This window comes from Pelmatolapia mariae, linkage group LG7 (genome assembly GCF_036321145.2).
Source record: "Pelmatolapia mariae isolate MD_Pm_ZW linkage group LG7, Pm_UMD_F_2, whole genome shotgun sequence".
Classification (NCBI taxonomy): domain Eukaryota; kingdom Metazoa; phylum Chordata; class Actinopteri; order Cichliformes; family Cichlidae; genus Pelmatolapia; species Pelmatolapia mariae.
Window position 1 is genome coordinate 50166383 of NC_086233.1, and position 27823 is coordinate 50194205.

At 38.3% G+C, this 27823-nt stretch overlaps 1 protein-coding gene across 1 annotated transcript; it reads left to right on the forward strand.

The window, feature by feature from the left end:
• Positions 1 to 8337: 8337 nt before the first annotated feature.
• LOC134632381 (anoctamin-9) lies at positions 8338 to 24456 on the forward strand. Its single transcript, XM_063481067.1, has 24 exons — positions 8338 to 8428; positions 9108 to 9182; positions 9300 to 9422; positions 9514 to 9650; positions 9968 to 10017; positions 10111 to 10169; positions 11009 to 11088; positions 15800 to 15934; positions 16005 to 16098; positions 16192 to 16252; positions 18622 to 18704; positions 18819 to 18923; positions 19097 to 19261; positions 19343 to 19379; positions 21008 to 21119; positions 21705 to 21762; positions 21863 to 21960; positions 22053 to 22249; positions 22341 to 22493; positions 22575 to 22725; positions 22831 to 22944; positions 23047 to 23140; positions 23443 to 23555; positions 24355 to 24456. The coding sequence occupies exons 1-24, from the start codon at positions 8408 to 8410 to the stop codon at positions 24368 to 24370; spliced, it is 2331 nt and encodes a 776-aa protein (XP_063337137.1). The 5' UTR covers positions 8338 to 8407; the 3' UTR covers positions 24371 to 24456.
• Positions 24457 to 27823: the final 3367 nt, after the last annotated feature.

The following is a 27823-nucleotide window of genomic DNA, read 5'->3' on the forward strand; positions in this document are numbered from 1 at the left end:
CCCTCCTTCACCCACTGACCGCTCACTGGCGCATCACCACAGCCTCAAGGGAGGCCCATGAGGGAAGTTCCTCCACGCTACTAGCCAATAGTCTTCGCCCGACGGTGAACAGGCACTGCACCCAAGTGCCCACGTGCTATGTACCCTAACTAATTCAAGAAGATAGTCCAGGTGACAATATTACGCTTACCGTAGCTAAAACACAAAAACAAAGAAACAAACTAATGATAATTTAACACATTTACATTCATTTTTTGTGTTAATAGCCTGAATCTTACCATTGTTCTTGGTAGATAGTGTTAGACTGTATTGTATGTATTTGTTAAACGTATTTCTCTTTCATTACTTTCTTGTATTTAACCTGAACTTTATGCAATATGACCTTGACTGGTTTCTTTGTATTTTTCTTATAAAATTATTTGCACTTGTTTGTTTGTTCATACTATTTCCCCACAAACATGGGATCCATGTCAAATTTCCCAAAAGTTGTTGGCAAATTTAATTTTTTCAGGACTGAGCAGAAAAAGCGCATCCAGTGTGCACACACTGTATAACTCTGTGGAAGCACCTATTTTGACTGTATGGAAAATAGTTGCATAATATTATTAACCTGGTTGTTTTATTAGATATATTATGCAATTCAGTACAGTTTTATTTATACAGTGCCAAATCACACGAAGAGTTACCTCCAGGCACTTTATGCTGTTAGGTAGACCAACATAACAATCATGGAAACCCCTGTGATCGACCACTTAGCGGCAATAGGAAGTAAAAACGCCCGTTTAAGGGGAAGAAACATCCAGCAGAATCAGGCTCAGGGAGGGGCAGCCAAATAAGGGAGTAGTCACCTGATCCAGCCCTATAAGCTTTCTTAAAATGCAAATTTTTAAGCCCGATTTTTAAAGTAGAAATTAGTGATGGGAATTTCGACTCTTTTTAGAGAACCGGCTCTTTCGGCTCGACTCACTAAAAAGAGCTGACTCTTTTGGCTCCCAACCGGATCTTGTTTTGTTGCTTTAATTAATTTATTATTAACAACACTATAAAATTATGCACAAAAGGAATTACTAATGTAAAAAAACCCCGTGGTTTTATTTATATATATTTACATATAAATATATACAGTGGCCCCTAGAGACAAAGCACTCCAAAAAGCACGTACAAACTCCAAAACACATTTCTAGCTTTAACTGAACTTCCAAAACAGAGCTACCTAGATCACTTAAATTACACAATTGAAAGCATATGTGTATTGTTTGTGTATTTATACACAAGCACTCATATATATTCAAATAATTAAAAAAAAAAAAGTTCATTTACCTGTTACTACCACACACCAAATCCGGTTGTTGGTACTTACTGGCTTGTGTAGCCACTAGGTAACAAAAGCTCAACACTGCCCCTAGCATCCTGGAGCACTTCCGTTGTGTTTTGTACGTGCTTCGGAGTTTGTACGTGCTTTGTCTCTAGGGGCCACCGTAAATATAATTTTATTTATACACTAAGATGTAATAAATAAATCATATAATACAAAACCACCTATTTACACTTCAACTTTTATCTATTTAAATTTTCAGCTTTTTCCTTTTAAACAAATTTAAAGTGAAACAACACAAAACACTGCAAACCACAACACAATTAAATATAAATTAAAATATGCAAAACAAAAAAAAGATGCACATTCTCTGTCATATGGGCCTGCATGAATACACTTTCTGAATCCTTTATCATCCGCAACTGAAAATAGTTGTGGATGATTACTATACCTTTCTAATGTGACGTTGTTGTCCCTGGCTCTTTCTCTCTCTTTCCCTCCAGCTCTGTTCCTGTGCTACTGCAAATGTAACTACCGCGCCTCCCCCCTCTGCCCAGCGCAAGCACAAGGCTCGCGTGCGGAGTTAAGCGGAAAAAAAGTGCGAGAGGGCTCCCAATAAGGAGCCGGCTCGCGTCGTTCACTTCAAAGAGCTGGCTCTAAGAGCCGTTTCGTTCACGACCAACACATCACTAGTAGAAATGGTTTCTGTTCCCTAAATACAAACTGGGAGCTGTCTCCACAGAAGAGAGACCTAAAAGCTGAAGGCTCTGACTCCCATTCTATTTTTAAATATTCTAGGAACCACATGTAAACCAGCAATTGAGAGCAAAGTGCTCTATTGTGGTGGTATGGTACAATGAGGTTTTTAAGATAAGATGGGACCCGATTTTTCAAGACCTTATATGTATATGCAATGCAAAATTATATTTATGTTTCTCAAAGTCTCTGAAATGTGTAACAACTTATAAAAGCCAGTCAGTAATTAAAATTTACAAAGAAATGTTTATCTGGAGAAGTCTGTGCTTTTCTTTTAAACACTATTTCTATGTTTATATCATATGTACATATCCTTTGATGCATTCTTAATTTTTAGAGGTTCCCATACTATCCTGGTCACTTTCTCAGCTTTTATAATAAACAGATGATTAAAAAAACAACAAATAGCTGAGACATTTTACTTTTTCATAAAAAAATTCTGATCTCTTTTTAAATTTGAGCCAGCTACAAGTCTCAAAAGTTAAGTTGTCCTAAGAGGGAACATTAGCTTTCCCTTTGAGGTTAACTGACAACAGGTCAGTAACGTGAATATGTATAGATAAAGGATCTTAGAGGGGCGGAGTTTCTCAGAAGTAAGGATGGACAGAGAATCACCAGTTTGCAAAAACCCTACATTTACAACATTAGAGCAATGTTCCTCAACATCAAAATTGCAAAGACTTTGAATATCTAATCAGCAACAGCAGTACATAATGAAATCAAAAGATTCAGTGAATCTGTAGAAATATCTCTGCATAAGACTGTGGGATACTGCTGAAAATCAGTACTGGGCCCTGCATTAAAAACAGTCATGATTTTGTCATGGAAATCACAGCTTGAACTCAGGAAAACATCTAGGAAATCATGGTGAACATAGTTCACTGTGCCATCTACAAAAGCAGGTTAAAACTCTTCTGTGGGCCAAAGCACATTTAAAACAAACTGCTCTGCGGTCAGAAGAAATTACATTTTATTTTTTTATTTATTTTCATTTATTTATTTATTTATCGTTTTTTGGGGGGGGGGGGCTAAGATGGACGCTTTTTACAGACTAAAGATGAGATGAAACATCTGACTTGTTTTCAGTGGCTGCGTCTCTGACCCATTACACATGGAACTGGAAGTTTATAGATCTGAAAAGGCACCACAGGTGCTGAAAGATATTTACAGAGTGTTGTCTAAAGAAGAGGGAATGCTACACAGTGGTAAGCATGGCTCTGTCCCAACTTTTCTCCTAATCATTGGTTCACTTATTCACACACTGGGAGGTTAAACCAATGAAAAAGCTAAAAAAAAAAAAAATAATAGAAGAAGAAGAAGAGAAGAAAAGAAGAAAAAATACCCCATAGCAACAACCCAGCCCTTGTAATAAGATCTTCTGTCAATTCACAATGAAAATGCTGCTGCTTTAAACCAAAACAGAGGTCACATGGTCGCAAGGATTTTGTTTCCTTTTTTGGTCAGTGATCTCTTGTAAAACTTCATTTGTGTAATTTGTTTAGCAAAATGTCCAGAGTTAACTTTGGGAAGGCACTGTCTCTTTCTCACACACACACTCATGTGAACAGACACAACACATTTCCCAGTATGTGTAGGATCCCACAAGCTACTCTGTCTTTCACGTAAGAGGATGTTCAGGTGGTTAAATGGGTACATGGTGACCCCATTTTATTACCTCATGGGCCATTATATATATTCATAAAATATAAGACTTTCACTTCTTTGTTGAGCAGACATTTCCTGGAACTAATCCCCTCAGCAGTGGATGTTTGTTATATTTGATTAGATTTGTTTAGAGCAGGACTTTGTTTGGCACGTCTTTTCCTCTCTGGCGTGGAGTTCAGGAAAGGGACGGACTATCTGCAGCGTTTTCACTCCACCTCCTAGCCACCCCAGCCAGTCTTCTTACACTCGGGTCAAATTTAGTAGCAGTGCCCCCACCCCCTCCATCACCCTTGAAGTGGTTCTACAATCCTGTGTGGGTGTAATTATGATGTCCTCCTCTTAGGGGTGTGGTGGAGTACAGAAATACAGCAGCTTATTTTCGCAACCACTTTTTCTCCGCCCTCATATCGCCTACCTTCCTGGGTGAGCGTTGCCTTTCCAGGATTCCAAGACTAATGATGAAAATCCTCCTTAATAACAAGGCACGGAGGACCACCCATTCGACATGTTACTTTGCCTTTTCTTTAGTTAAAGTTTAAGAAGAGGGCCACAGAAATAGATCCCAGACTGCGCAGCTGGAATCATAATCACATCATCTCACAAAATCATTAAGTATGTCTGTAGTATAGCACAGGATAACATGGGATAAAAAATAACCCAAAAGTTGGAAAAAGTCCTGTGTTACATTGTTGAAAGCATTACACACAACCTATTTTAAGATAATCGAAATAAAAGAGAATGAGAACACAGCTCAATAAAATTACCCCCCCCCCCTAAAAATACACAACTTAAAAATATAAAAATAAATACAAATTATGATAGGCCAAATGTTTAGTCATTCAATTTTACTGTATGCTTAGTCATGGCTATCCTGTTGATTTAATCTCATACTGGCTTTAATAAGGTTTTTATGTGACATGACCCTCCATACATTATGAATACAAAATAGTTGCTTAAGTGTGTACATAAATTGTTGATAGAGACTTAAAAATGATTTCAGTAGGTGATTGTGTTGTAAAAATGTGTCTCTGCAAGTACAACAGTAAAGAAAGTGCTCATCATAGTAGTGAGCATAATAGTTGTGCTGGGGGAAAAAAGCAGCCACTGGATGTTGCGTGTGTGTGTGTGTGTGTGTGTGTGTGTGTGTGTGTGTGTGTGTGTGTGTGTGTGTGTGTGTGTGTGTGTATCTGTGACTGTGACTGTGTGTCTGTATTTTGGAGGGGGATTGGGTGGATTATTGAGTTTTTAAATCAGTATAACCATAAAACCAGCTTTATTTCAGTTCTAAGCGATACAGACCAAATGATTAATATTTGATATTTACCCCTGTTGTTGCCCATTTATGAATAAAAGGTCTTTCATTTTTAAGGTAAAATGTAGTAAAAAAAAATCATAATCATAATATGAGTTGGAAAAAACAGGTGAACAGGTTTGCGTCCACCTATATAACTGTATCAGCCGCACTGAACAAAGAGCCAGATTGTGCCAGCTTATCTGAGATTTGATAAGAGCAGGGGTGTCTAACTCCAGGCCTCAAGGGCCGGTGTCCCGCAGGTTTTAGATATTACCCTGGGTCAACACACCTGAATCAAATGATTAGTTCATTTGTTGAGGAGGTAATTTAGCCTTTTAAATCAGCTGTGTTGGATCAAGGACACATCTAAAACCTGCAGGACACCGGCCCTCGAGGCCTGGAGTTCGACACCTGTGGATAAGAGGAATCACACTTTTATTTTGTCTCTGATTGCACCACATCAGCAGTCATACAGGCTGACTCATTTCTTTGCGAGCAGACCATTCAGTTTGTGTTTTTTAACTGATGGCGTGTGTCATCCTCATCGTTAAACTCACCGTCAGACTCTGACTAGACAGGGCTTATATTGCTCACCTGGTTGAGCAGGTGACCCATGAACTGAAGGTAAGAGCTCTTACTGAAGGGGGCTGGGTTTCAGTCTACCCCAGACCATTTCCTTTGTGTCATTCCACCTATCTCTCTACTGTACTGCACTGCCCCATCCAATAATGGTAAAAGGACTCTATTCTGGAAACTCTTTCTTTGTTATTTTCCAAATCTTCTTTCTGAACTAAAATCTCTGAGGTTCTTTGAGCAGAGACTCTTTTTCACAATCTTGATTGGTAAGGAGCCACAAAACAATTTTATTTGTTATGTCTGATGCCTGATTTGCAGCTAGGATAGAGTGTGAGAAGATAGATAATGGTTGCTGTAAAACAGAGTGTAACATGTGCAGGAATGCTGGAGCAAATAGGTGCAGGTACTTTAAATATAACAATGTTGGAATCTTGTGCAGGAATAGCAAGTACATAGAGGTGAAACACAGTAATTAGAGGTGTGAAGTCAATGAAAATGTGCTATTTGATATATTCTTCACAGAACATGAGCCAAAGGCGAGGAATCTGAGATTGAAATAATAAGAAATCACTTTTTTTCATAAACATTGAAAATAGGTCCCACACAATGGTAGTAAGCCAAAAATCTAAAATCAAGTTCACTACATAATACAACCAAATCAATACAGAAATCAGAAACCACACAAATACAATGCTTTTTTGAAGAATTTTTGAAGTGGTCTTGTGCAGTCGTTCTTCAGTCTTCCGAAAGATTTTTTCTTTGGACATTGGCTGTATTCACACACATTTGCAGTTCACTCCTTTAACCTGATCATTTTTAGAGGAGTGCCTATTGTTTGTTCATTTGTTAAGTTACTTAATATTAACTTATGACATATTCAAGCATAAAATAGGCAGAAGAACTAGACCTAAAACAAAAGCTATCAGCAAACAAACAGTATCCGAAAGTCATGCTCTCAATAACCAGGACAAAAATCCAGCCAACACTCTACACGGGACCTGGGATATGGATATGGCCCTCTGGTTGGTCCGTTTATTGTTCGCTGAAGCTTCATCACAGATGCTCTCAATGGCTGTTAAGAAGTCATTCTTAAGGAAAGCAAACATGGAGTAAAGGCAGAGATATGCCAAATTACATAAATTAAACTGGACTGAAAAGAAGTGCTAACAGATCTTATGGACTTATGAATCCAAATTTGAAAGTTTTAGTTCAAGTCATCATCAATATGTCAGGAGAGAGTTACAATGGTGAGTGTCTATAGCTATCTATAAAACACAGTGGAAGTCTGCGGCTCCATTTCAGCCAGCTGTGTTGGGGATCCTGTCAAAATTTATGGAATTGTAAATTTAGAAAAGTACAATCGTATTTTCATTCAATATGTTGTACCATCTGGGATGTTTCTGACTGACAACGGTTTAATTTTACAGCATGATAATGATCCCAATGCAGTAAAAGCATGCCTGGACAGAAAAACACAGAGCAGCCTCCCTAGACCTCAACACCACTGAAGCAGTGTGGGATCACAGAGGAAGAAACAAAAGGTTCCCAGTATCCAAAAAGAGCTTTGAACACATTTCAAGAAACCCAGAGAACTATTCCCGAAGACTGCTTAAAGAAACGATAAGAAAGCTGCCTAACAGAGTTCAGGCTGTGTTGAAGAATAAAGGTTGTCGCACCAAAGCTTGTTACAATTGTATAAACTGTTTATGCCTTATACATGGTGTAGTTACCCAGTTATATTTGCACATTTCAATAAATCGTTGCACACATTTCTTGTTTTTCCTCCCAAAATAAAATGAAATAAAATGTGCCTCAAGTCTTTTGCACAGGACTGTATATTCAGAGAATCTCAAACCCCCAGCACAATGAAAAACACCAGAACATTGACTATCCTAATCATTTAAGCCTTTTAGTACTACCTGTAAAGGTGACAGGTTGTTGTGAATAGGTGGAATAGATTCAATTATATCCAGCAAACAAAACAAGATGCCCATTACAATGTGCCGCTTAACACATGTGCATAGATATAATGATCTCATTCTTAACAGGGAACTTAACTATATTTGTCCTAATATTTAGAATGAAGGTGCTTCCCCCTATTGTTTTATTTTTCCGTATTGCCTTTTTAGTAAATGTTAGCAAACCTATTTAGTCTTTCCATTATAGACTCCAAAATGCTTTTTAATTTTGTAAGATTTTTATTTATTTATTTATTTTGTAAATGTCACAGTCAGTGCTGACAATGGTGTGTAGGACGATTTAGTCACAGCCAAGTCAGGGGGTTTAACAGGCGGTTTCAGCCAATGTGTTTGCTTCCATCTAGCGGTGGATAAATGGTACTCTGCTCATAGGAGAGAAGGAGGAGGCATAACAAAAAAAAAGAAGAAGAAGAAGGAAAGCCATTCCATCGTACCTGTCAAGTCAAAAGGAGGTAGTCCAACTGGCTGGGCTGTATGTTCTTTGTCTCTGGGGTTATTCTGTATCACACTGTGTTTTTTCTGTCTTGTTTTTTGTTGGTTTTCCCCCTGGACTGAGTGATCACAGAAGAAGGTGGAGGCTGTAAAGATAGATGGCGTGACATCAGCAACAGGTAGAGTCGGTTTTTATACATACCTCTGCTGGTGAAACAACGCCGCAGTTGATCTTAGATGCAATCCGGAAGTTGCCTACTGCTTGTTGAAGAGACATCATATCATTTTATAGCTGGAGAAATCGGTGAGCTGAGGCTTTGGTGTCATTGAATGGTGATCGAAGCTTTATTGTAACCGGAAAGTCACTGCTTCATTCAGCACCGACTCATCATGCCTCTCCACAACAGACAGGTAGGTGATCCGATTCATGAATAATAATGATGCTTCTGTTTTTTTAATCGTTACGTAGTGAAGATGCTCTGAGGCCGCCTCACACTTTAACAGATTTTATATTATCAGCGGCCCTGCTGTTTATCATGACTGCACATAGCGTCATCAAGCAGTCATTACATCAAACCCACTACAGATTCACTTAAATCAATTTAGTTAGATGAGGTCAGAACATATTCACGCTTTAATCTGGCCTGCGTATGAATCAGGATGTTCAGGTGCTACTGCCTCTGCCATGACTTCACTGTTTGTGGATGTACGTGTGTCAGTGAGAGAATCCCCTGAGGACTTAAAGAAAGCATGGATTTGGACTGACTGCTAGACTATATGAGCACGCCATGTTTTTCATTCAGGTTAGATTAGCTCTCTGTGCTTTGCTTTCTCAGCGCAGTGGCATTCATTGTCACGCCCCCGTGTTATCGTTAGACAGGATTCTTTTGAAGGTGATAACCTTCCTGCTTACTTTCACAAGCACAGTATCACAATACAGTGGCCTCATGAAACTCATCTGTTGTGACAAAAGTCTTTACCACATACTTTTCATGCCATTTTTAAAACCACGACTTAATGTGTTACGTGCATTTACATCAGCACGGGTGATTTCATAATGTAACATTGTTCATTGTTTTTTATGCTTCAGTCCAGTATTGAGATGCTGGAGCTGCTGGGAGTGGTAAAAGAAAATGGCAATGAACAGCAATCATTTCCTCCTGTGGTAAGCCATTGTCCACAGTTATAGTTTAATATAATTATAATTCCAGTCCTCGCCATGTTAATGCATATATTATAGCATATAATGTCTGATTTTGGCGTATTGTTTTTTGTCACTCAGCACACTCCACTCTCTTATGACTACGTCCTGGTTGCCAAAACGATTAATAATCAGGAGAGAGAGACTTTCAGGAAGCAAACTGAGTACATCGAAGAGCTAAAAAAAAAGAACTTCAAAGTCACGGTGGGTGTTTAATAGTACACTTAAAATTTCTGCTATAAAATATACATTTCATCCATACAGTCATCATCTTGTCTTAATGTCCTTCTGTTAGAAAATCATAGATGATAATCTCGTCTTCTATGGGATTCAAGCGCCCAAGGAAATCTTTGAGAAGTACAGGTATCTGCTCAAGGTGTCCGATGCCTGCAACTGGAGCTCAGATCAGAGCGCAGTGTCTCTCAGTACGAGGTAAACAAGGCCACTGAAACTATTTTTGGCATTTTAAACATTCCTTGCCGCTGTTTGCTGACACTTAAAGCATCCCAGTGTTTATTTGCACTGTGTTGTGTTATCATTACAAAGGACTTGTTCTCAAGCACTTTATTTCCAAATTTTTCTGACCATGTGGTATTTAGATTAGGTCTTCACCTTTGTGTTTTTATGAAAGTGGAATGCCTAGTTGTCTCTTTAAAATGCATTTTTTAAGGAATCAATAAAGATGCACTAATCTAATGACATTTTTGCTTTATGATCAGCTGCATGAGTGATTCTTGTCCTTGTTTCAGGATACGGATTGTGCACTTCATCTTAGGTCACACCAAAATTCGTTCAGGAGGTGAGACAGAATTATTTAAAACCCAGATCCTTTGCATTTAACCCAACCCTGAATATTTTTGTTATTATTCTCTTTACCTTTTAATCTGCACAGAAAATCTACGGGAGCTCATAAAGATGAAGGTTTTTGAGACCAAGTTCTGTCTACATGAGGTGAAATGTTTTGTTTGTTTTTTTTAAATTCTGGGTTTTAAGTCTTATCCTTGTATATGAAGTACTATGACAAAAGTGACATGATCAGTATAGACATGGGCAGAATGATGGCTGCTGATTGCTTTACAGTATAAAAAAGAAAGAAAAGAAATGGTCTTCTTCCTCTTCAGAAATCATATCCATGGAGAGTGATAATGATAGCCAAGAATAAAAGCAGTCACCGTAGGAGTAACAATGATATGAAGTCAGATAAGAATGATCACATAAATCAGTATTTGCCATTGTTTTCGCTATGTGGGTCCACACATTCCTACGCTTAAGATAGTGACACTAAAAACTGTTAAACCACTGCCTTTCACATGGCTGCTTAGGTGTTGAGGTTTTCTCGAAAGCTTAATGAACTGAAACTTGGCAATGGCCTCTCAAAACAGAATAGTGGTGCCAAAAAAAGTATTTGTTCGCAGAGATACTGCGAGTCATGTTAATGCTGTGAGTCATATAATACCGAGAATAATTGGGTATGTGCGTGTACATAATTGCTGATGAATACTACATGTTACTGTGTAAGCACGGACATGAGCCACAGTCTGTTGTGTCGCCTTTACAAGCACATGTATGTTCAGTGAAGTATCTTACAGTCTCAGCTTTGAACTTGTAAGGTCGAGTTGGTTTTAGAAGCCCTTAATTGTTGAAATCTGTTTTTTAAAAAGTCAGCAGATTACATATTCACACAAGAAAGCTTCTGTTCTCAGTGTAACTGTGTGTTTTGTTAAGCAGCTTGCAGAAAGATTTTCTACATGTTGCTGATTTGCTTTGATTTTGTGTGTTTCTGCTTTCAGAAAAAGAAACAGAGAGAACTGAAGGCGGGATGGGCACGGTGGACAGCCTGTCTCCAAGGGCAACCCATAACTGCTGTCAGGTTTGGACTGCAGCACAACAGCCTATTTATTATTCTGCACTCTATACTGTTCCAGTTATTGCAGCATAATTGGTTTCCAAACAAGACAACAGCAAACATGTCATGAACATGATGAATCTGTTGTTTGGAGCCATGATTTTAAAATAATGTACAGTAATTCATGGAGTTTTGAGTTAGAAGAGAGCAGAGATGTCTCTGTCTTTAGATTCAGGTGTATCTAAAACATAAACCACGTGTCACAGCAGCAGTTTTGTCTATATGATATCTTTTATACATTTAATAACACTTAGTAAACATTTTTAGCTTCTTTGTCACTTGGTATTACAGATATAATTTCAGATTTTATTTAGCTCTTATAATAGTAGGGCAACAGATAAGTTAATATTACAGGGAAATAGTTGATGGGTGCACCATAATATGTGCCTTTTTGAATGATCCTAATGTTCATCCATGTGGGTGCAGTATGATATGGGGAAGTAGCAGAAGTAATACTGTTTCAGTCCAATATTATGGATGGACCTCTTATTCTTCTCACTGGTTACTTAGTTCTCAACCCCTAAAATGACCCCCCTAAAATCTTGTTGTTTATGATGGTCGGTTGTTTGATCCCCAGCTCTTTCATCTGTATGTTGAAGTGTCCTTGGGAAAGATACTAAACCTGGGCTAGCCCCTTATGGATCCATCTGGGTTTGTGTGTGTGTGAGCAAGAGTATTAAAAAAGTATCTGTGGATGCAGCTTGCAAAAAGTATAAAAAGTGCCTCTATAAATTACAATTCATTTGTGCAGTGGTTCTGGCACTGTCCAGATACCTGCCTATCAGGTTAACTGGTCACTAAGGTGTCTGTTGGTGCAACGGTAAATGGTTATCTGTCTTTTTATGTTAGCTTGTTAATAATTTAAAAAAAATTGATGGTAGGGTGCAGGAATGGGAGAACTGAGCCAAGAATCAAGGAGACTTTATGCACGCAATACATGAATTTTATGAAATTACAAGAGAATAATTTAGCACCTGATGAATATTGAATGCCTGAACCAACGTCTGGAATGAGAATGCTCTGCCTGAAGCGAGTTGCATTAAAGTACTGCAAGAGTTAAAGGATTATCATTTAACTTATAACATATTATGTGGCACTTCAGTCATTTGTTTTGTTTGAAACAAAGAAAAATTCTGAAAATAACTTTAACTTACTTCTTTACCTGCTCAGAAGCATATACATTAAAAGTAAAACATCTGACAATTCACCAGTGGCTGAAATTCTGTGGTAAATCGGTAATTTGAGCCTAAAATTGGTCATGTGATTTTTCCAAATGAATAGCTCTAAAGTTACAAGCGTGCACATTTTGATGCTTGTATCTGCTTTTCAAAGAATTTTTCACTTATGTGCTGCACTATAAGCTAATCAGCTAACCTCTGAGACAGAACATCACTGCAGTACTTGTTTCTCTCAGGACTGTAATTATTTTAAATGCCACTTGGCAAGAACACATGCATATGAAGACAGGACTCTACACTTAAAGAGTCTACAGCCACTTCATTAACTAAGTGAGGCTTAGCTGCATGGCAAGGACGCTAATCTCAGCGAGTTGTTGCTAGCATCCTGCAGTTTACCAGGTTCAAGGTTTACTAAGGTGTTGGAGTTCAGTGTATTTTCTAATAAACACACACACACACACACACACACACACACACATGTCTGGTTTGCTATCTTCGTGGGGACATCCCATTGACATAATGCTTTCCCTAGCCCCTTACCCTAACCCTAACCATTAAAAATGAATGCCTAACCCTAACCCTTACCCTAAACCTAACCATAACCTAATTGTAACCCTGACAGTAAAACCGCATTTTGAGTGTGAAAATTGCTTTCAACCCCGAGGGGACCTGGATTTTGGTCCCCACGGTGCAGAAAGTCCCCACCAGGATAGTAAAAGTCAGATTTTGGTCCCCACCAGGATAGTACGAACCCGTACACACACACACACACACACAAACACACACACACACACACACAACACTGGAATTGGAAGTAATTGGAAATGCTATTAGTTAAGTAGATATTTAGCTATAAAACAAAGCGCTAGAATCACTAAAGCTTTGACCTGTTGGTGACATAAAGGGACCACTAATGTCTGTGGAGTTCAGCTGTGGTGCAAAAGTGAATTATGTCTTCCTTGCAGTAAAAATATGTCATGCTGACTATTCTGACCACTGTGTATTATCAGAACTATACACAGTGCATGTTATATCGTGTTATGTTATGCATAGCATAAACTGTACACTGACATAAAGTTTGCCAGTAAAGTAGATAAATACAGTGAGGAGTTATTATAAAGAAAGTCTGTCCTATATCAGTAATGCATAAAATTGTTAAGAAATGTGTTACTGTGAAGTGAACATTTTTATCCACATTTGTTTCAGAAGAAATGATAAATGTATATTCCAAAACGTTGATTCTGTTCTTCTGGACATAGCGTTTTCGATGGGAGAAACATTTCTCACTCATCCAAGTGACTTCTTCAGTCTGCTGACCGCAGTTTTGCCCAACCTTGTAAACAGTACATTTGCACAAAAATTGAAACTAGCCCACTTAATGAACAATGGGCTGGGACGTCAGTTCCTTGATCATTAAAGTGCAAATTGTCATGATCATTGATCAACAACCACTGATCAAAGACCACTGATCAATGGCCACGAGTACCATTCACAGAGAGTTGGGGAATGGCTGCAATGACAGCATTGTAAGATGGTGAAAGATGTACCCTTAGGCCCCCTCCTCGATTCAGAGATGGTCGTTCCCTTTTCACGTAAATCAGTCTGCTGCCCAGCTAGTCTGACTCCCCGCTCAAACAACCATTCCTCCCTGTCCAGGATGTGTACATCCTCATCATTGAAAGAGTGTCCACTGGCCTGTAGGTGTAAATAGACTGCGGAGTCCTGGCCTGACAAGGTTGCTCTTCTGTGTTGTGCCATCCGCTTCGCCAGAGGTTGTTTGGTTTTCCTGATGTATAAATCCTAGCAATCCTCCTGGCACTTAACAGCGTACACTATGTTAGTCTATTTGTGTCCGGGGACACTGATCCAATAGTTCAATATTGGTGTGTTTAGGGGTTTATAAGCCACACAGACTGTGTTTAGAAAAAATGCATCTCAACTGTTCTGATACTCCTGACACATAGGGGGATCACTAAGGGTTTTCGCTTAGGCAGCAGTTGTCCTTCTTTCCTGGTTAGGCTGGAGATTTCTTTAGGTGCCTTCCCAGCTTAGATAAATGTCCAGCTGGGATAACCACATTTACTCAGGGCCTTCTTAATGTGATGTTCTTCTGCTTCCCTGGCTGCTGTGTCTGTGGAGATGGTGTTCGCTCTGTGTTGTAGCGTCCTGATGACACCCAGTTTATGCTCCAGTGGATGATGAGAGTCAGACCTTAAATACTGATCCGTATGCATAGGTTTCCAGTACACATCAGCTTTTAGATGTCCCCCATTACTGATGGAAATCTCACAGTCTAAGAAGGCTAACTTGCTACTTTTCATATCCTCCCTGGTGAATTTGATGTGTTGGTCCGCTGAGTTACTGTGATCCATGAATTGTGGTACGTCCTGAGATTTGATTTTCACCCAGGTGTCATCCACATATCTGAACCAATGTGTTCCCGGGTAGGATAACAAGGCCCTCTTTTCCACTTCCTTCGTGTACAAGTTGGCGATGATGGGTGAAACTGGGTAACCCATGGTACACCCATTGGCTTTGATCAGTGGTTGTTGTGTCACGGTCTGTGTGGCAGACCGTGGGTGTGTGGGGAAGGAGGACCCAAGATGCAGGACTCTGTGGTGCAAACAGTGCGTTTATTTACAGTGAAGTAAATAGTACACAATAATGAATCCCCGTGCATTTCCAACTCCCGTGACGTGTCTCCTTCCCAGTGCTCGTGCTCCGTGTCTCCGCTCCTGTGAAACTTGTGCTCGCTGCTCTCCCGTTCCCGCACTCCTGCTGGAAAATCCACAGAGGCACCCGTTAACACACAACTACGAAGTGACAGACTAGAACTCACTGATTTTGCTGGGAACACTGACGGGTAGTCACTCAACGATCCATTGTCGAGGAGCTCTCAGCCACACTGTTTTGTAGCTCCTCTAACGAGGCTCGATCGGCGCCAGGTGTGTGTGGAGATCCTCGGGTGTGACCGGTCAACTGACAGGGCCACACCCACCAGGCCTGAAGGTGCCTGTCACGACCGCGCCCACAAACACACACACACACACACCCCTTCCAAAACACAAACATGGAGCGCAGGAAAAGCAGCAGAACAGAGCACACCCATATAATAATAACAATAATAATGATAATAATAATAATCATCATCATCATCATAGTCCACACTGCGGACCCCGAGTCCCTGGAACCGGGTCCGTGACATGTTGATCAATTGTCATGACAATTTGCATATTAATAATACAGAACTGACCTCACAGTCCATTGTTTATTCACTGGGCTATTTTCAGTCATTGTGCAAAATATACTGTTTATAAGGTTGTGCAAACCTGCGGTCAGCAGAAATCACTTGGATGAGTGAGAAACGTTTCTCCCATTGAAAATGCTACGTCCAGATGAACAGAATCAACTTTTTGGGATTTACTTACCTGGATGATTGAGAATGCATCAAGACATAAATGTATTTTTTTCTATCTGTCTGTGTTTTATTGTGTCAGGAACTACTTTGGAGAAAAAGTGGCCTTGTACTTTCTGTGGCTGGGCTGGTACACATTTCTCCTAATCCCACCTGCTATCATCGGGATCATTATCTTCCTCTATGGCATCTCCTACTACAAACACTCACCCCTCCTGTAAGTTTCTGGCTGTATCTTCATACAGTACATCTTTCCTTTGTAATGACTTAAACTTTAAATCTTTTAGAAATGAGGTTTGCAACTCCAACACAACCATGTGTCCACTTTGTGACAAGGGTTGCGAAGAGTGGCAGCTCAATGACACCTGCATTTATACCAAGGTAAATCATTTTACATCATTACATTTATTGCGAAATAGATTAACAATGTGATTGTACATTCACCGCTTACTACGGCTTTTTTTCTATTTACAGGTGACCTTACTGTTTGACAACGAAGGGACAGTGTTCTTTGCGATGTTCATGGCAATATGGGGTGAGTTTGTCAATATTCACATCCATATTTGAGATAGACACAATCATGCAATAGGATCTTTTAATAATAGAAAATAAGAATGCAATTATGTTTTGTTTTAATTTGCTTGAACATACAGGACATTTTGTACAGACAAGTCTTTCATCAGCCTCAGATCTATTTCATTCAACTGCCAGTCTTTTTTATGATTGCTCAGACATACACTGCCAAGAGATGCCACATCACTGAACCTACTCTTCCTGGCTACTCATATCTTAATCAGCGCAGGCCATCTGGCCATGGGGGTGGTCGAGCATTCATCTATAAGAACATATAAATGCTTTTCACTGTTCTGCTTTTAGTATCTATATGTTTTCATAGATGCTTAGAGTCTGTAATCACACTTCATCTAACATTAAATTCTAATGTTTAAGCTAAGGATTTATCCGATCATGCTTCAGAGGTGTTAAGTAGCACAGGGTTTGAAGAGAATGAGCTAGAACTGGTTTGTAGGGAGGGGTGGGATAGGGCAAAAGGAAAAGTGAGACATGATATTATTTGGATTATGCTGAATGAAGGTCACTTCTCACACCCAATCCAAAACTAAATTAAAGAAAAGTAATGCACCATTTTTCATTGAAAAACACTTCAAAAGCTGAAATAATAGAATATGACAGTTTATAGGTAGATATAAGGAGTTTATAATAAGACAACTGACATAGAGAATAGCTAGAGTTTTCTGACATTCTTTTTATTTTTAAGTAAAGATTTTGTAAACTAAACATCTTTCAACAGTAGTTGTTCACGTTCAAGTTAGTTCAACCTTGAAACTGTCATGTTTATGTAAAAGTTGTTAAGGTGGAATCAGCTACTAACACAAAAGCTGAGACTCATGTCTAAGTGTTCAAAAGAATTGTTCATAAAAGAAGACTTTAATTCACACTCACAATCAAATAAAAGGCACTGCATATAGGAAGAGGCAGAATAATCCAATAAAAACAACAACAAAAAGTACTTCCAGTGAGCTACACACAATGTGTATTGCACTGTGAAGCAAGTTCAACACACCTTTCCACTATCTGGCTTCACTTAAACTAACATCTTTAATCAGGCTGTACAGTCACACAAAGGTAATTAGCAACTTGATAGCACTGAATTAATTGCTGGTGTTGGTAGTATCTGGCCAATCACAAACATGGAGAACTCTGTTATGAGTTTAATGGAAAATAAAACTGAATGTGTGTGGCCAGGAAAACTGGAAAAGACCTACTATATTATAATGTTTAGCTTATTTGAAGCTTGGAAGGAAAGTTGGCAAAAATGCATACTGAGTAACTTAACAGAGATAGAAAAATCTGATGGATTAGAGTTGTTCTTCCCTCCAGATAATGTTTAAATGTCTTTAAGGTAGTTTTATTGTCGGAGAGTAAAGATTAAATATGAAAACAGAATTCAAAGTAGGTTAAATCTATGTGAATATTTGATCAAAGGTTCACAAGTATAAATTGTTTTAGTACCCTCTTTATAGACCCTCTGTATAGACCACTGAAAGTGTCAATGACTTTGCAGTCACTGGGAAAAGGAAGTTGAAGTAATTACTTCTGAGATTTTATCGTTCTTACTGATGCTTTTTATTGACAGATGCCTTTAAAAAAGTTTTGACCATCTTACTAACAGAGGGAGCCACAGATCTCACATGAATGCTAAGATCAGCTGCTATTTTGCTGACTGGTCACTGTGCTTTGTTCAAACCTGTTGATCTCGAATCTCAAACATAACCTGCTCTCTACCACGTGAACCGTCTTTGTAATACTGACACCTTTATTAGGCTTAGCTGGATAAGTAAGAATCATGCTTAATAGAGCCGACACACATAAACAGACACACACACTGGGTGAGGGATAATGTGGCATGGGGCAGCTCAATCAGGAAAAGAATAAAGAGCGTGAGAAAAGGAACAAAGCGGGCCAGTAAATACACCGAAACTACTTGAACAGCCTTCAAAAAGTAGAAAGAATTGAAAGTGAAACTCAAACAGACAAACAAAAACACAGACAGGGGAAACCCAGGAGGGACATGGAAACGAAAAACAACAACAGTAAAAACTAAGGATTACTACAGAAACCATTTCACAAATACTATGTCACAGACAGCTGGCAGAGGTCAAATAAGAAATAATAATACACTTTTCAACCTCAAATTAAAAACAGGCCAACACTGACATATTTTCCAGTCAAAGTTATATTTAAAACAGACAAACACCTAAAATATTCCCAAAGTTGGCAGAGGTTATTAACATGTGGTGATCAAGAACAGTTAATGTTAATTAGTGCAACTATTTGGTGCAGAAAATGCTCTATAAATCTCACAGAAACTCCTGTTTTTCACAGCAACACTGTTTTTGGAGTTCTGGAAGAGACATCGTGCTACCTATGTGTGTGAATGGAAAGTGTCTGATTGGAGTGAGGAAGAGGTATTTGACAGTATTATCCACTCAATCCAGTTTGTGACACAAATACAGTGTTTATTACTTTTCATGGAAGTATGTGTAAGGATGTGTTCTTTTGCTTTTCAAATCAAACTACAGGAGGAACTGATCCTGGAACTTGTGAATGATGTCAACTGTGAACCAAAAAAATTTAAGCACTCCTATTGGACCAGCAGTCTGATTTTTATCTGTGTAACAATTATGGTAGGATATCTTTTCTTCTCTTTGTGTAAATGCATTTAATAATGATTAATAATGATTTAATAATGTACTGCTTAAAATAAGAGTCAGGCTGGTTTGAGCATTTTGGAAAGAAAAATGATGTTGTTAATCGGAAAAGTATGGTGACCCAACTTAGTGTCTTTGTGTTTCTACAGATATTAGTGATCATCAGCCTAACGAGTGCTGTGGTGGTGTTCAGGGTGATTGCAGCAGATTTTTTGGCAAAGTACAAATTGAAATCTTTAAGCAGCCACTCCAACATACCTGTGATGGTGCTAGGGGGTTTCCTCCATTACTTCATCATCACTATCATGACACGGGTACACAGATGTCTCAAAGTACATCTCTTTATGTGTTTAATAATGCTATCTGTGACCATTATCATACTTTTGCCTTTGCAGGTAAATTGGATTGTGGCCAGGAAGCTCTGTGACATGGGTATGTTTAATGCACCTAATTTTATTTTTTCCCAAACTTTAAAGAGTTTCTGTCAGGTAACAGCTTCAGGAGGAGGCAGGAAGGAAAGTAGTCAGACAGGAAGCAGATAACACAGGCAATAGACAGATAACTTTCAGACAGAGCTTTCATCAATAAATTTTCCTAAAACTGATTTTACAAAGACTTATACACATATTTATCATATTTATAAAATATTTATATTTATATATTTTATGCATTGACCTCTTTGAAATTGTCAAAAATTGTCAAAAATTAGGACACCCAAGACACTAAAATAAGATCTACAAAAGTAGATACACACTGCAAAAAAAAAAAATGCTAGCCCTAGCAAATATAATACAAGGATACTCTCTGGAATGTTCGTCGTTTTTTGTGTCCTTGGGAAATAACTTGTGCATCCATCTAGGTTTTTTTTTTTTTTGTGTGTGTGTGTGTGTGTGTGTGTGAGTGAGGGAGAGAGAGAGAGAGAGAGAGAGCATTAAAATGTGTCTGCAGATGGAGCTTGCAGCATAAGAAGTGCTTTCAGTAACATCTGAGTGCAAAAAAGCACTGTATAAATTGCTGTTTATTTGCCATCGGCTGAATTTGGAGAGAGCATAACACAAAAAAACTCTAGCTAACCTTAGAAATATCATAGCTTTACAGTGCTGTTAATTTAGTTACATCAGTTAGGCAATATAACAAACAGCTTGGCAGCAGAATGATGCATTGGTTGCCTTGCAGCAAGAAGGCTTGAGTTTGAATTGTCTGTTGGTGTGATGGTGAATGGTTATGTGTCTCTGTGTGATGGCCTGTTAAATACTACTACTACTAATAATAATAATCATCATCATCATCATCATTATCATCATCATCATCACCGTAATAAACTGATGACAGGGTGTGGGCATAGAAAAGCTGAGCCAAGGGTAGTGGAGTCTTTATGCAGTGAATACATGAATTTCACTGACTTGCACAAGAATAAATTGACAGTAGATGAATGTTAACTGTATGGACTTAGTTGTATGTGTCACAGTATCTAAAAGGTAATGTGTCTTTTCAGTATTCTTGTTTTACTTGAATCAATTAAGCTCTTTTAAGTACTTGTGCTTCTTTACAAAAGCACATACATTAAAAGTAAATCTCTGACAATTAACCAATGGTTGAAATTCTGCAGTAAAACAATGGTTTCCTAACATGGAAATGAAGGTCCTATCGGAAAATTTTTTTTTTAAATGAACGACTCCAGAAGCATATAATTCTTTCCCATTCTTGTTTCCATTTTTGAAGGAAAGATTGTTTCAGCTATCTGATGCACTACCTGGTGATGTTGATAAAATCTGCACACCAAGAGAAGCCACATTCCAAGAAATCAAAACACTTTTGCGATAGTGTTTCTGCAGCTGCCCTTATTTTGGTGTGATGAGGCTCACAAATGCACACACATGTGCATGTACACACAAGCACGCAAGGATCAAACATTACCAGCCACGCTGTTGCAGCAAGTAGATACAATCAGAGAAAATTGATGTGGCTCTTTTGTAGGATGTGCGATTGTGCCATCTATTGGCCAAACAGTGAAATGCGTGCATGCTGACGTACACTAACGCGACTTCTGTCTTCACCAGAGGAGATAAGGTCGTTTGCTTCCACTGAAAAGAGCTTCACAGTCAAAATGTTCACCTTCCAGTTCTTCACCTATTTCACCTCACTGTTTTATGCGGCCTTCATTCTTGGCAGGTAAAAACAATTGTAAGCGTTGGATGCAACCATTTTGAGCCAATCCTCTTTATATTTCCTCTTCTTGTAATTTTTTTTTTGAAAAGTGGTCCTGAGCAATAGTTCTCCACACTGTCTGAGTGTCTTTCAAAATTTATGGTTGGACTGATTTGCAGCATCTTCATTTTTCAGTCCTCCTCAGAGCCCGGACCTCAACATTATTGAAGCAGTGTGGGATCATCTTGACAGAGAATGAAACAAAAGGCAGCCAAGAAGCCTGGAGAACTATTCCTGAAGGCTATTTAAAGAAATAACAAGAATAAAAGTAAAGAATAAAGAATGAGAATAAAATAAAGAATAAAAGTGGTCATACCAGATATTGACTTTAAAGCTTGTTAAAGTGGTACAAACTCTATGCGTTTCCAGATGTTTCATTAAATCCCCATTTTTCTATCAAAATACAAAGAATTGAGGGATGGCTCAAGATTTTTGCTCAGTTCTCTATAAATCTCATTGTCCTACCTTTTCAAACATGCTGTATGTCTTTGATCATTTGGACTTATCTGACTAATAATTCACTTTTTAATGATACATATATATTTACAGGATAAATGGCCGTCCTGGGAATTATGTAAAAATTGCAGGTCGTTGGAGACTTGAGGAAGTGAGTATGACTCTGTCCACACTTAGAAAAACAAATGTATTATTATTTATGTGATGTTTTACATAAACTGTCTGACTTTATTTTAAACTTTTTCATGCAGTGTCACCCTACTGGCTGTCTGACCGACCTGTTTATCCAAATGACCATTATCATGGTACTAAAGCAAACCATCAGCAATGTCTTTGAGTTCACTGGACCGTAAGTATAAATAAGCTTTGTAATCTCATACAAACTTGTACATATGCCTCAACCTTGTATATGTGCTGACATAAGCGGTTTGTTTGAATTAGCTGGTTATGCCGGTTGTGGAAAGGAAAAAGAACCCAGAAACTACAGAGGAAATGCGCTCACTGCTATCTGAAAGATGACTCAGACACTAAAGATGGGGATGAACTTTGTGAAAACTGCAAGCTCCGAGACTGGCTAAGCAACTACCGCCTAAATGATGTCGACTCGTTTAGCCTGTTCAGAGAGTTTTTGGAAATGGGTATGTGCTCAGTGTCATGCTTCAACAGCAACAGTAAAGGATAAACTAATATTGGGAAAAAATAAAATTGTTCTTTACTTTCTGTTCTCAGTGATCCAGTTCAGCTTTACCACCCTGTTTGTGGCAGCCTTTCCTCTCGCTCCTCTGTTGGCCTTCATCAATAATGTCATAGAGATACGTCTGGATGCCATTAAGATGGTCACTCTCGAGCGGAGAATGGTTCCCAAGAAAACCAACAATATTGGTGAGAACTGTTGTGAAAAGGCAGGACACTGTGGGTCTTGTTAGCATGTTGAGCATTAGTAACACTGCTGCTTCTCCTTAGGTGTGTGGCTAGATATACTAGAGGCTATTGGTGTCTTAGCAGTCATTGTCAATGGGCTGGTCATTGGTGTATCCTCGGACTTCATCCCCCGACTTGTGTACCGTTATCACTACGGCCCGTGTGCCCAAGGCACAGCTGCACCAGATACTGAGTGAGAAGTGCATTTCACTCGGAATTCTATACATTTTGCAATTGGTTATATGGCTTATATGGTTATATGGCTTTCTTTTATGTTTTTCTTTTCCTCATGTTCAAGTTGTATGGTGGGCTACATCAACAACACTCTCTCCGTTGCCCCAATGATTTATGTGAATGATTCATATAAATACAGCGAGAACATCCCTCCTGGCGAAGAGCCTTTCTACTGCAGGTTTGTTTTCCTTTAGTTTTCTCTTACAGATGAAGTTTTTGAGTTAAAAAAAAATAAATAAAAAAAACATCTGATCAAAATCTAGTATGCTCCTTTTGACAGCTATAAGGACTACAGGAGCAAAGATGACTACAGTCATACCCATCAGTTCTGGATCATTTTAGCTGCGCGCTTTGCATTCGTCATCTTGTTTGAGGTAAGCCTTTTTAATGAACTTGTACAAAGCAAGGCACTACATTAAGACATTCACCTCTTTTCTGAGCGGTTTTTTAGCATTCTGTTACAAACCTTAGGTTTTGGGTCCAGGGTTTGGTACTTGTAACTATTAATTATAGGTTTTTGGGTTTTGTCATCCTTTCAGTTTGGGAGAATTTTATATTTCATATATATATATACATATATATATATATATATATATATATATATATATATATATATATATATTATTTTTTTTTTTTTTTGAGATTCAATTCCTAACCACGTCCCCTCTGCTTGCAGCATGTTGTCGTCATATGCAAGTTCATTGCAGCCTGGTTTATACCGAGTGCTCCCATGGAAGTGAAGAATTGTAGGCTCTCAGATAAACTCAAGAGGCTAAAAGAGGAACTTCAGTGAGTCTTTGATAATACATGCTTACATGTGACTGCTTAATGCAAGAAACCCCCCAAAACTGTTGTGCAATAGTGTGACATGTCATGTATCTTCTGAAATGTACCTGTAAGTAATGCTTGTGTCCCCAAAGGTTTCAGAATGTGTCTGAATCACTATTAGCCTGATTAGGTCATGACGTGACACACTAAATATGTCAGTGTTATCAAAATGCTTTGTTACTACACGTTACTTTCTTTCAATTACAGTAATATCACAAGCTGATATGAGCAGCGAAAAGGTGGCTCATTTATTGCCCCAAAGTTAAACTGTACACTTCCCCTAAGTCTCTGATTTTCAGCTGAAACTTTTAAGCAAAGTTTATGATTCCAGTTTAACCACCCTGCTCAGTTTGCATAGATTTGGACAAGTCGGACAAAGGGCTTCTTTGTCAAGTATTTGGTCAATATGCATAATTGAGTTACTTTAACAGATCCATCTTCCTTAACACAGTTTTGTTGTTTAAAATCTATTTAAAAGCTAAACCTTGATTCTGCCTGTAGAACTAATAATATTGATAGTAGCGCTACTAAAAAACTAATTAAGATTTATTTAAACATGCCTATATTAAAAAGATTGTATTTAAATTTGGTTTTTCTCAACATTTTTCATGTAGACAGGCTGACTTCCTTAGCGATTGCCACGTGATATCTGTTTAAAATAGTTTTCTACACAAATTCAACAGTACTCTAATTTGAAATGTATAACAATATTGTTGATACATGATGACTTATAAAATGTGTTTGTTTTTATTTCTTGCAGATCATTTGAAGCATGACGGTGTAAACGGGATACATGTTACCCGAACAACACAAACCCAGTGTTGACTTGTGCATTAAAGTCTCCAGACTACTGCAGTGTTGCGTCAACTTCAAGGTTCTTAATCATCTCTCTGAGGAGCTCAGATGGAGGCCTGTGGCTGGATTGTCATCCATTAAAAGGACTGTAAAGGCAATTTGTCTTGAAGAAAACCAGTGTACAGCAGCTGATGTTACTGACCGCAACTTTCACGAGATTATTCTTATTCTGTATTGAGAATCCACCACTTGCTTGCTGTAGGAACTCCATATATACGAGCCTGTGTTTTGTATTGAAAGACTAAAGATAATTTATACTGATACTGTAAACGGGGTGTTGACTGTGTTATGCCTTACTGTATACTGTTTTACACAAAAAGCGCTGTGATGATTGTTGCTTTACTACAGGCAGAATCCGATTGTGTATTTTGTAACTCAGATGCAAGAATGTTTTGCTTTATAACATTTTATATCATTAAATAAAAAAGAGAAAACATCTGTCCTTGTGATTGTCTATTAATTTAACATGTGAGCATTTTTGAATTTGCAAAGCCACAGATTTAGGAGTAGAAGCAATCTCGATTCAGTGGCAAGAAAGCCACACGTGGTTTGTCTTCAAGTTTGATTTTCAAGAAAAATACATTTTTTAAACAAAAGGTTTTAATCACAAAGATATTGTAAATATAATACATTTGCAGTTTACATTTTGTGTGCTTAAAACAAAATAGGATTTGTACTACCAATATAATAAGGGCTGTTGATTTAAAACATTCCTTAATGAATTCCTCTGTGTCACGGCATGAATTGGAGATTGTTATTAATACCTTTATTTCATCACGCCTGGATTACTGTAATTCATTGTTTTCTTCCCTTAACAAAACTTCTTTTACAGAGCTGCAGGTTGTTCAGGACACTGCCACGAGGCTTCTGACTAATTCTTCACATGTCACACAGTTGCTGACTCAGTTGCACTGGCTCCCCATTAACTTACAAGTCCACTTTCAGATTCTGATTTCTACTTTTAGAGGTCTGCATGGAGCAGCAACATCATGCATCAGTGAACTTTTACATCCCCAGCATGCCCCTGAAGTCATGCGATAAGGGGCAGCTGCATTAAGGTAACTTTGTGTTTCTAGCATTTTGTTGCAAAACATGTTTTTTATTTTAAATGATTATCTTGAAAGGTGCTTATAAGGAAGAGGATTCCCTTACCTAGTATTATAACTTGTACAGCACTTTAGGAGCACCTTTGCACTTTATTAAAAGCACTTAGCACTTTATTTAGCATCGCACTTTAAGCAGGATTTGCACATCATTTGCACACAAGAGGTTTAATTATTTATTGAATATTTATTGAGTATTTTAATAATTTGTTCCAGGTCCTGCACAGCTGCTTCTCATCAAGAAATGTAGTAGTTGTCTGTGAGGAGGAAAGAATTGTTAGTGGGAGCAAATAAGGTTCACCATTAAGGAGAACTAAGGCTAAGGCTAAGAATTGGCTTTTGAGATGTGATTACTCACCTGTCTTTCTTGTGTCCTCTCCTGGGTGTTTGGGCAAATGTTTCCCTGGGGGTCCACACACCATTTACAGATTCCGGGAGAGGCTAGTGCGGGGAATCTCCGTGCATGGGGTTGATGGTTTTTTTTTACAATAATTGTCAAGGTGTAGGGTAAAAGTGTAAAAATATTTATTCATATGAAAATTGTAAAATATTTGTATATATTTATTTAATAAAACTGTGTATTGTAGAATGTTGGTGGACGGTTAGAATTTGGAAAACCTCAACCTCAAATTTACCTGACAGTAAAAAAATGGTTTCGAACTTAAGAGCTGCGAGTATTTAAGGCTGCCAGTTGTCATCAGATGAGTGTGATTGTTTGTGCTGTGAGAAGGCTTGACATGTGAGTAACTGTCATAGCCAGAGCTAAGTGGGCAAATAAATGCCTCTTGCTTCCAACATACCTTGTCTTGGTCTTCCTCACTGTAAATTCAGCCGCAAAAGGTTACAGTGCTATAAAAATAACATTTTACTTAGTTACTCACTAATGACTTTATTTATGACATTTAGACTTGTGGTAAGGTCACAAAAGAATGCTAACGTAATCAAAAGAACTGCAGGCCTCATTTGGCTCAGTTAATGTCAAAGTTCTTGATCCAACAATAAGAAAGAGACTGGGCAAAAATAGCATCCAGGGGAGTTCAAGGAGAAAACTACTGCTGACCAAAAATAACACAAAGGCCTCCCTCACATTTCCCAACAAAACATCTTGATAAACCCCAAGACTTTTGGGAAATATTCTGCAGAGTGATGAGAAAAAAGTTTAACTTTTTGGAGGCTTTTTGTCCCGTTACATTTGTCACAAAACTAACACAACATTTCACAAAAAGAACATCATTCCAACAGCAAATGTGGTGGTGGTAAAGTGATGGTCCGAGGCTGCTTTGCTGCTTCAGGAAGACTTGCTGAAATTAAACCATGAATTCTGCTCTCTGCCAGAAAATCCTGAAGAAAAACATCCGGCCATCAGTTCATGTCCTGATGCTCAAGTACACCTGGAGTGGAGGAGTAGCTGTCCAAAGTTAAATTCGATTGAGATGCTTTGGCATGATCTTAAACAGACTATCCATACCTGAAAACCATCCTGTGTGGCTGAATTAAAACAAATTCACAAAGAGGAGTGGGCCAAAATGCCTTCACAGTAATCGCCAGTTATTACAAATACTTGCTTGTATTGTCTTTGTCTTGCTTTACAGTCTGAATCAATGACTGTTTTTCTACAGTCATTGGTCTGAATCATATAAGTCTGAAAAATATGCACAAAAAAAAAAGAAAACTATGAAGTGGTCAAATACTGTAAATTTTATCCTTAATAAAAAGTTATTTTAAAGCTTTAGGTAATACATTTACTAGGTTGTGACAAAGTAATTCAACGCACCTTTTACAAACCCTTTGTTAATAAACAACTAATATTATGTAGGTGTTTATTAATTTCTATTTTACCAGGCATTCAAAATCTAGAGATTCATAATCTCTATTGCCAGAGCTTCTCTGGGCCCAGAAGGCGCCTGTATATTAGGGTGTCATACATCTAAACAGCAATACTAAAATAAAAAGTTGACAATAAACCATTTTGGTTACTGTTCTCTCTGTTACAGTCCGAACATACATCCCTTTTTTGTAGTCAGTTTTCTTCCTGTCCAGGAAGTTAAAGTGCAAGGCAGGTAAAAGGCGGTGTGTGCGTCACATGACCAAGGGCCAGCCAATCGGCAGGAGAGCTTCAGGTTTTTCCAGGTGCAGTTAGTGAACCGCAAGGGTGACGTTTGCATATCCGCCTCGACTCTGTTTGTAACCATATAATAAGCCAGGAAAGTTGTGGTTTAGTGATGTAGTTAAACAGAAAACTCTGTACTCGGTTCACTCTTCACCTGAGGA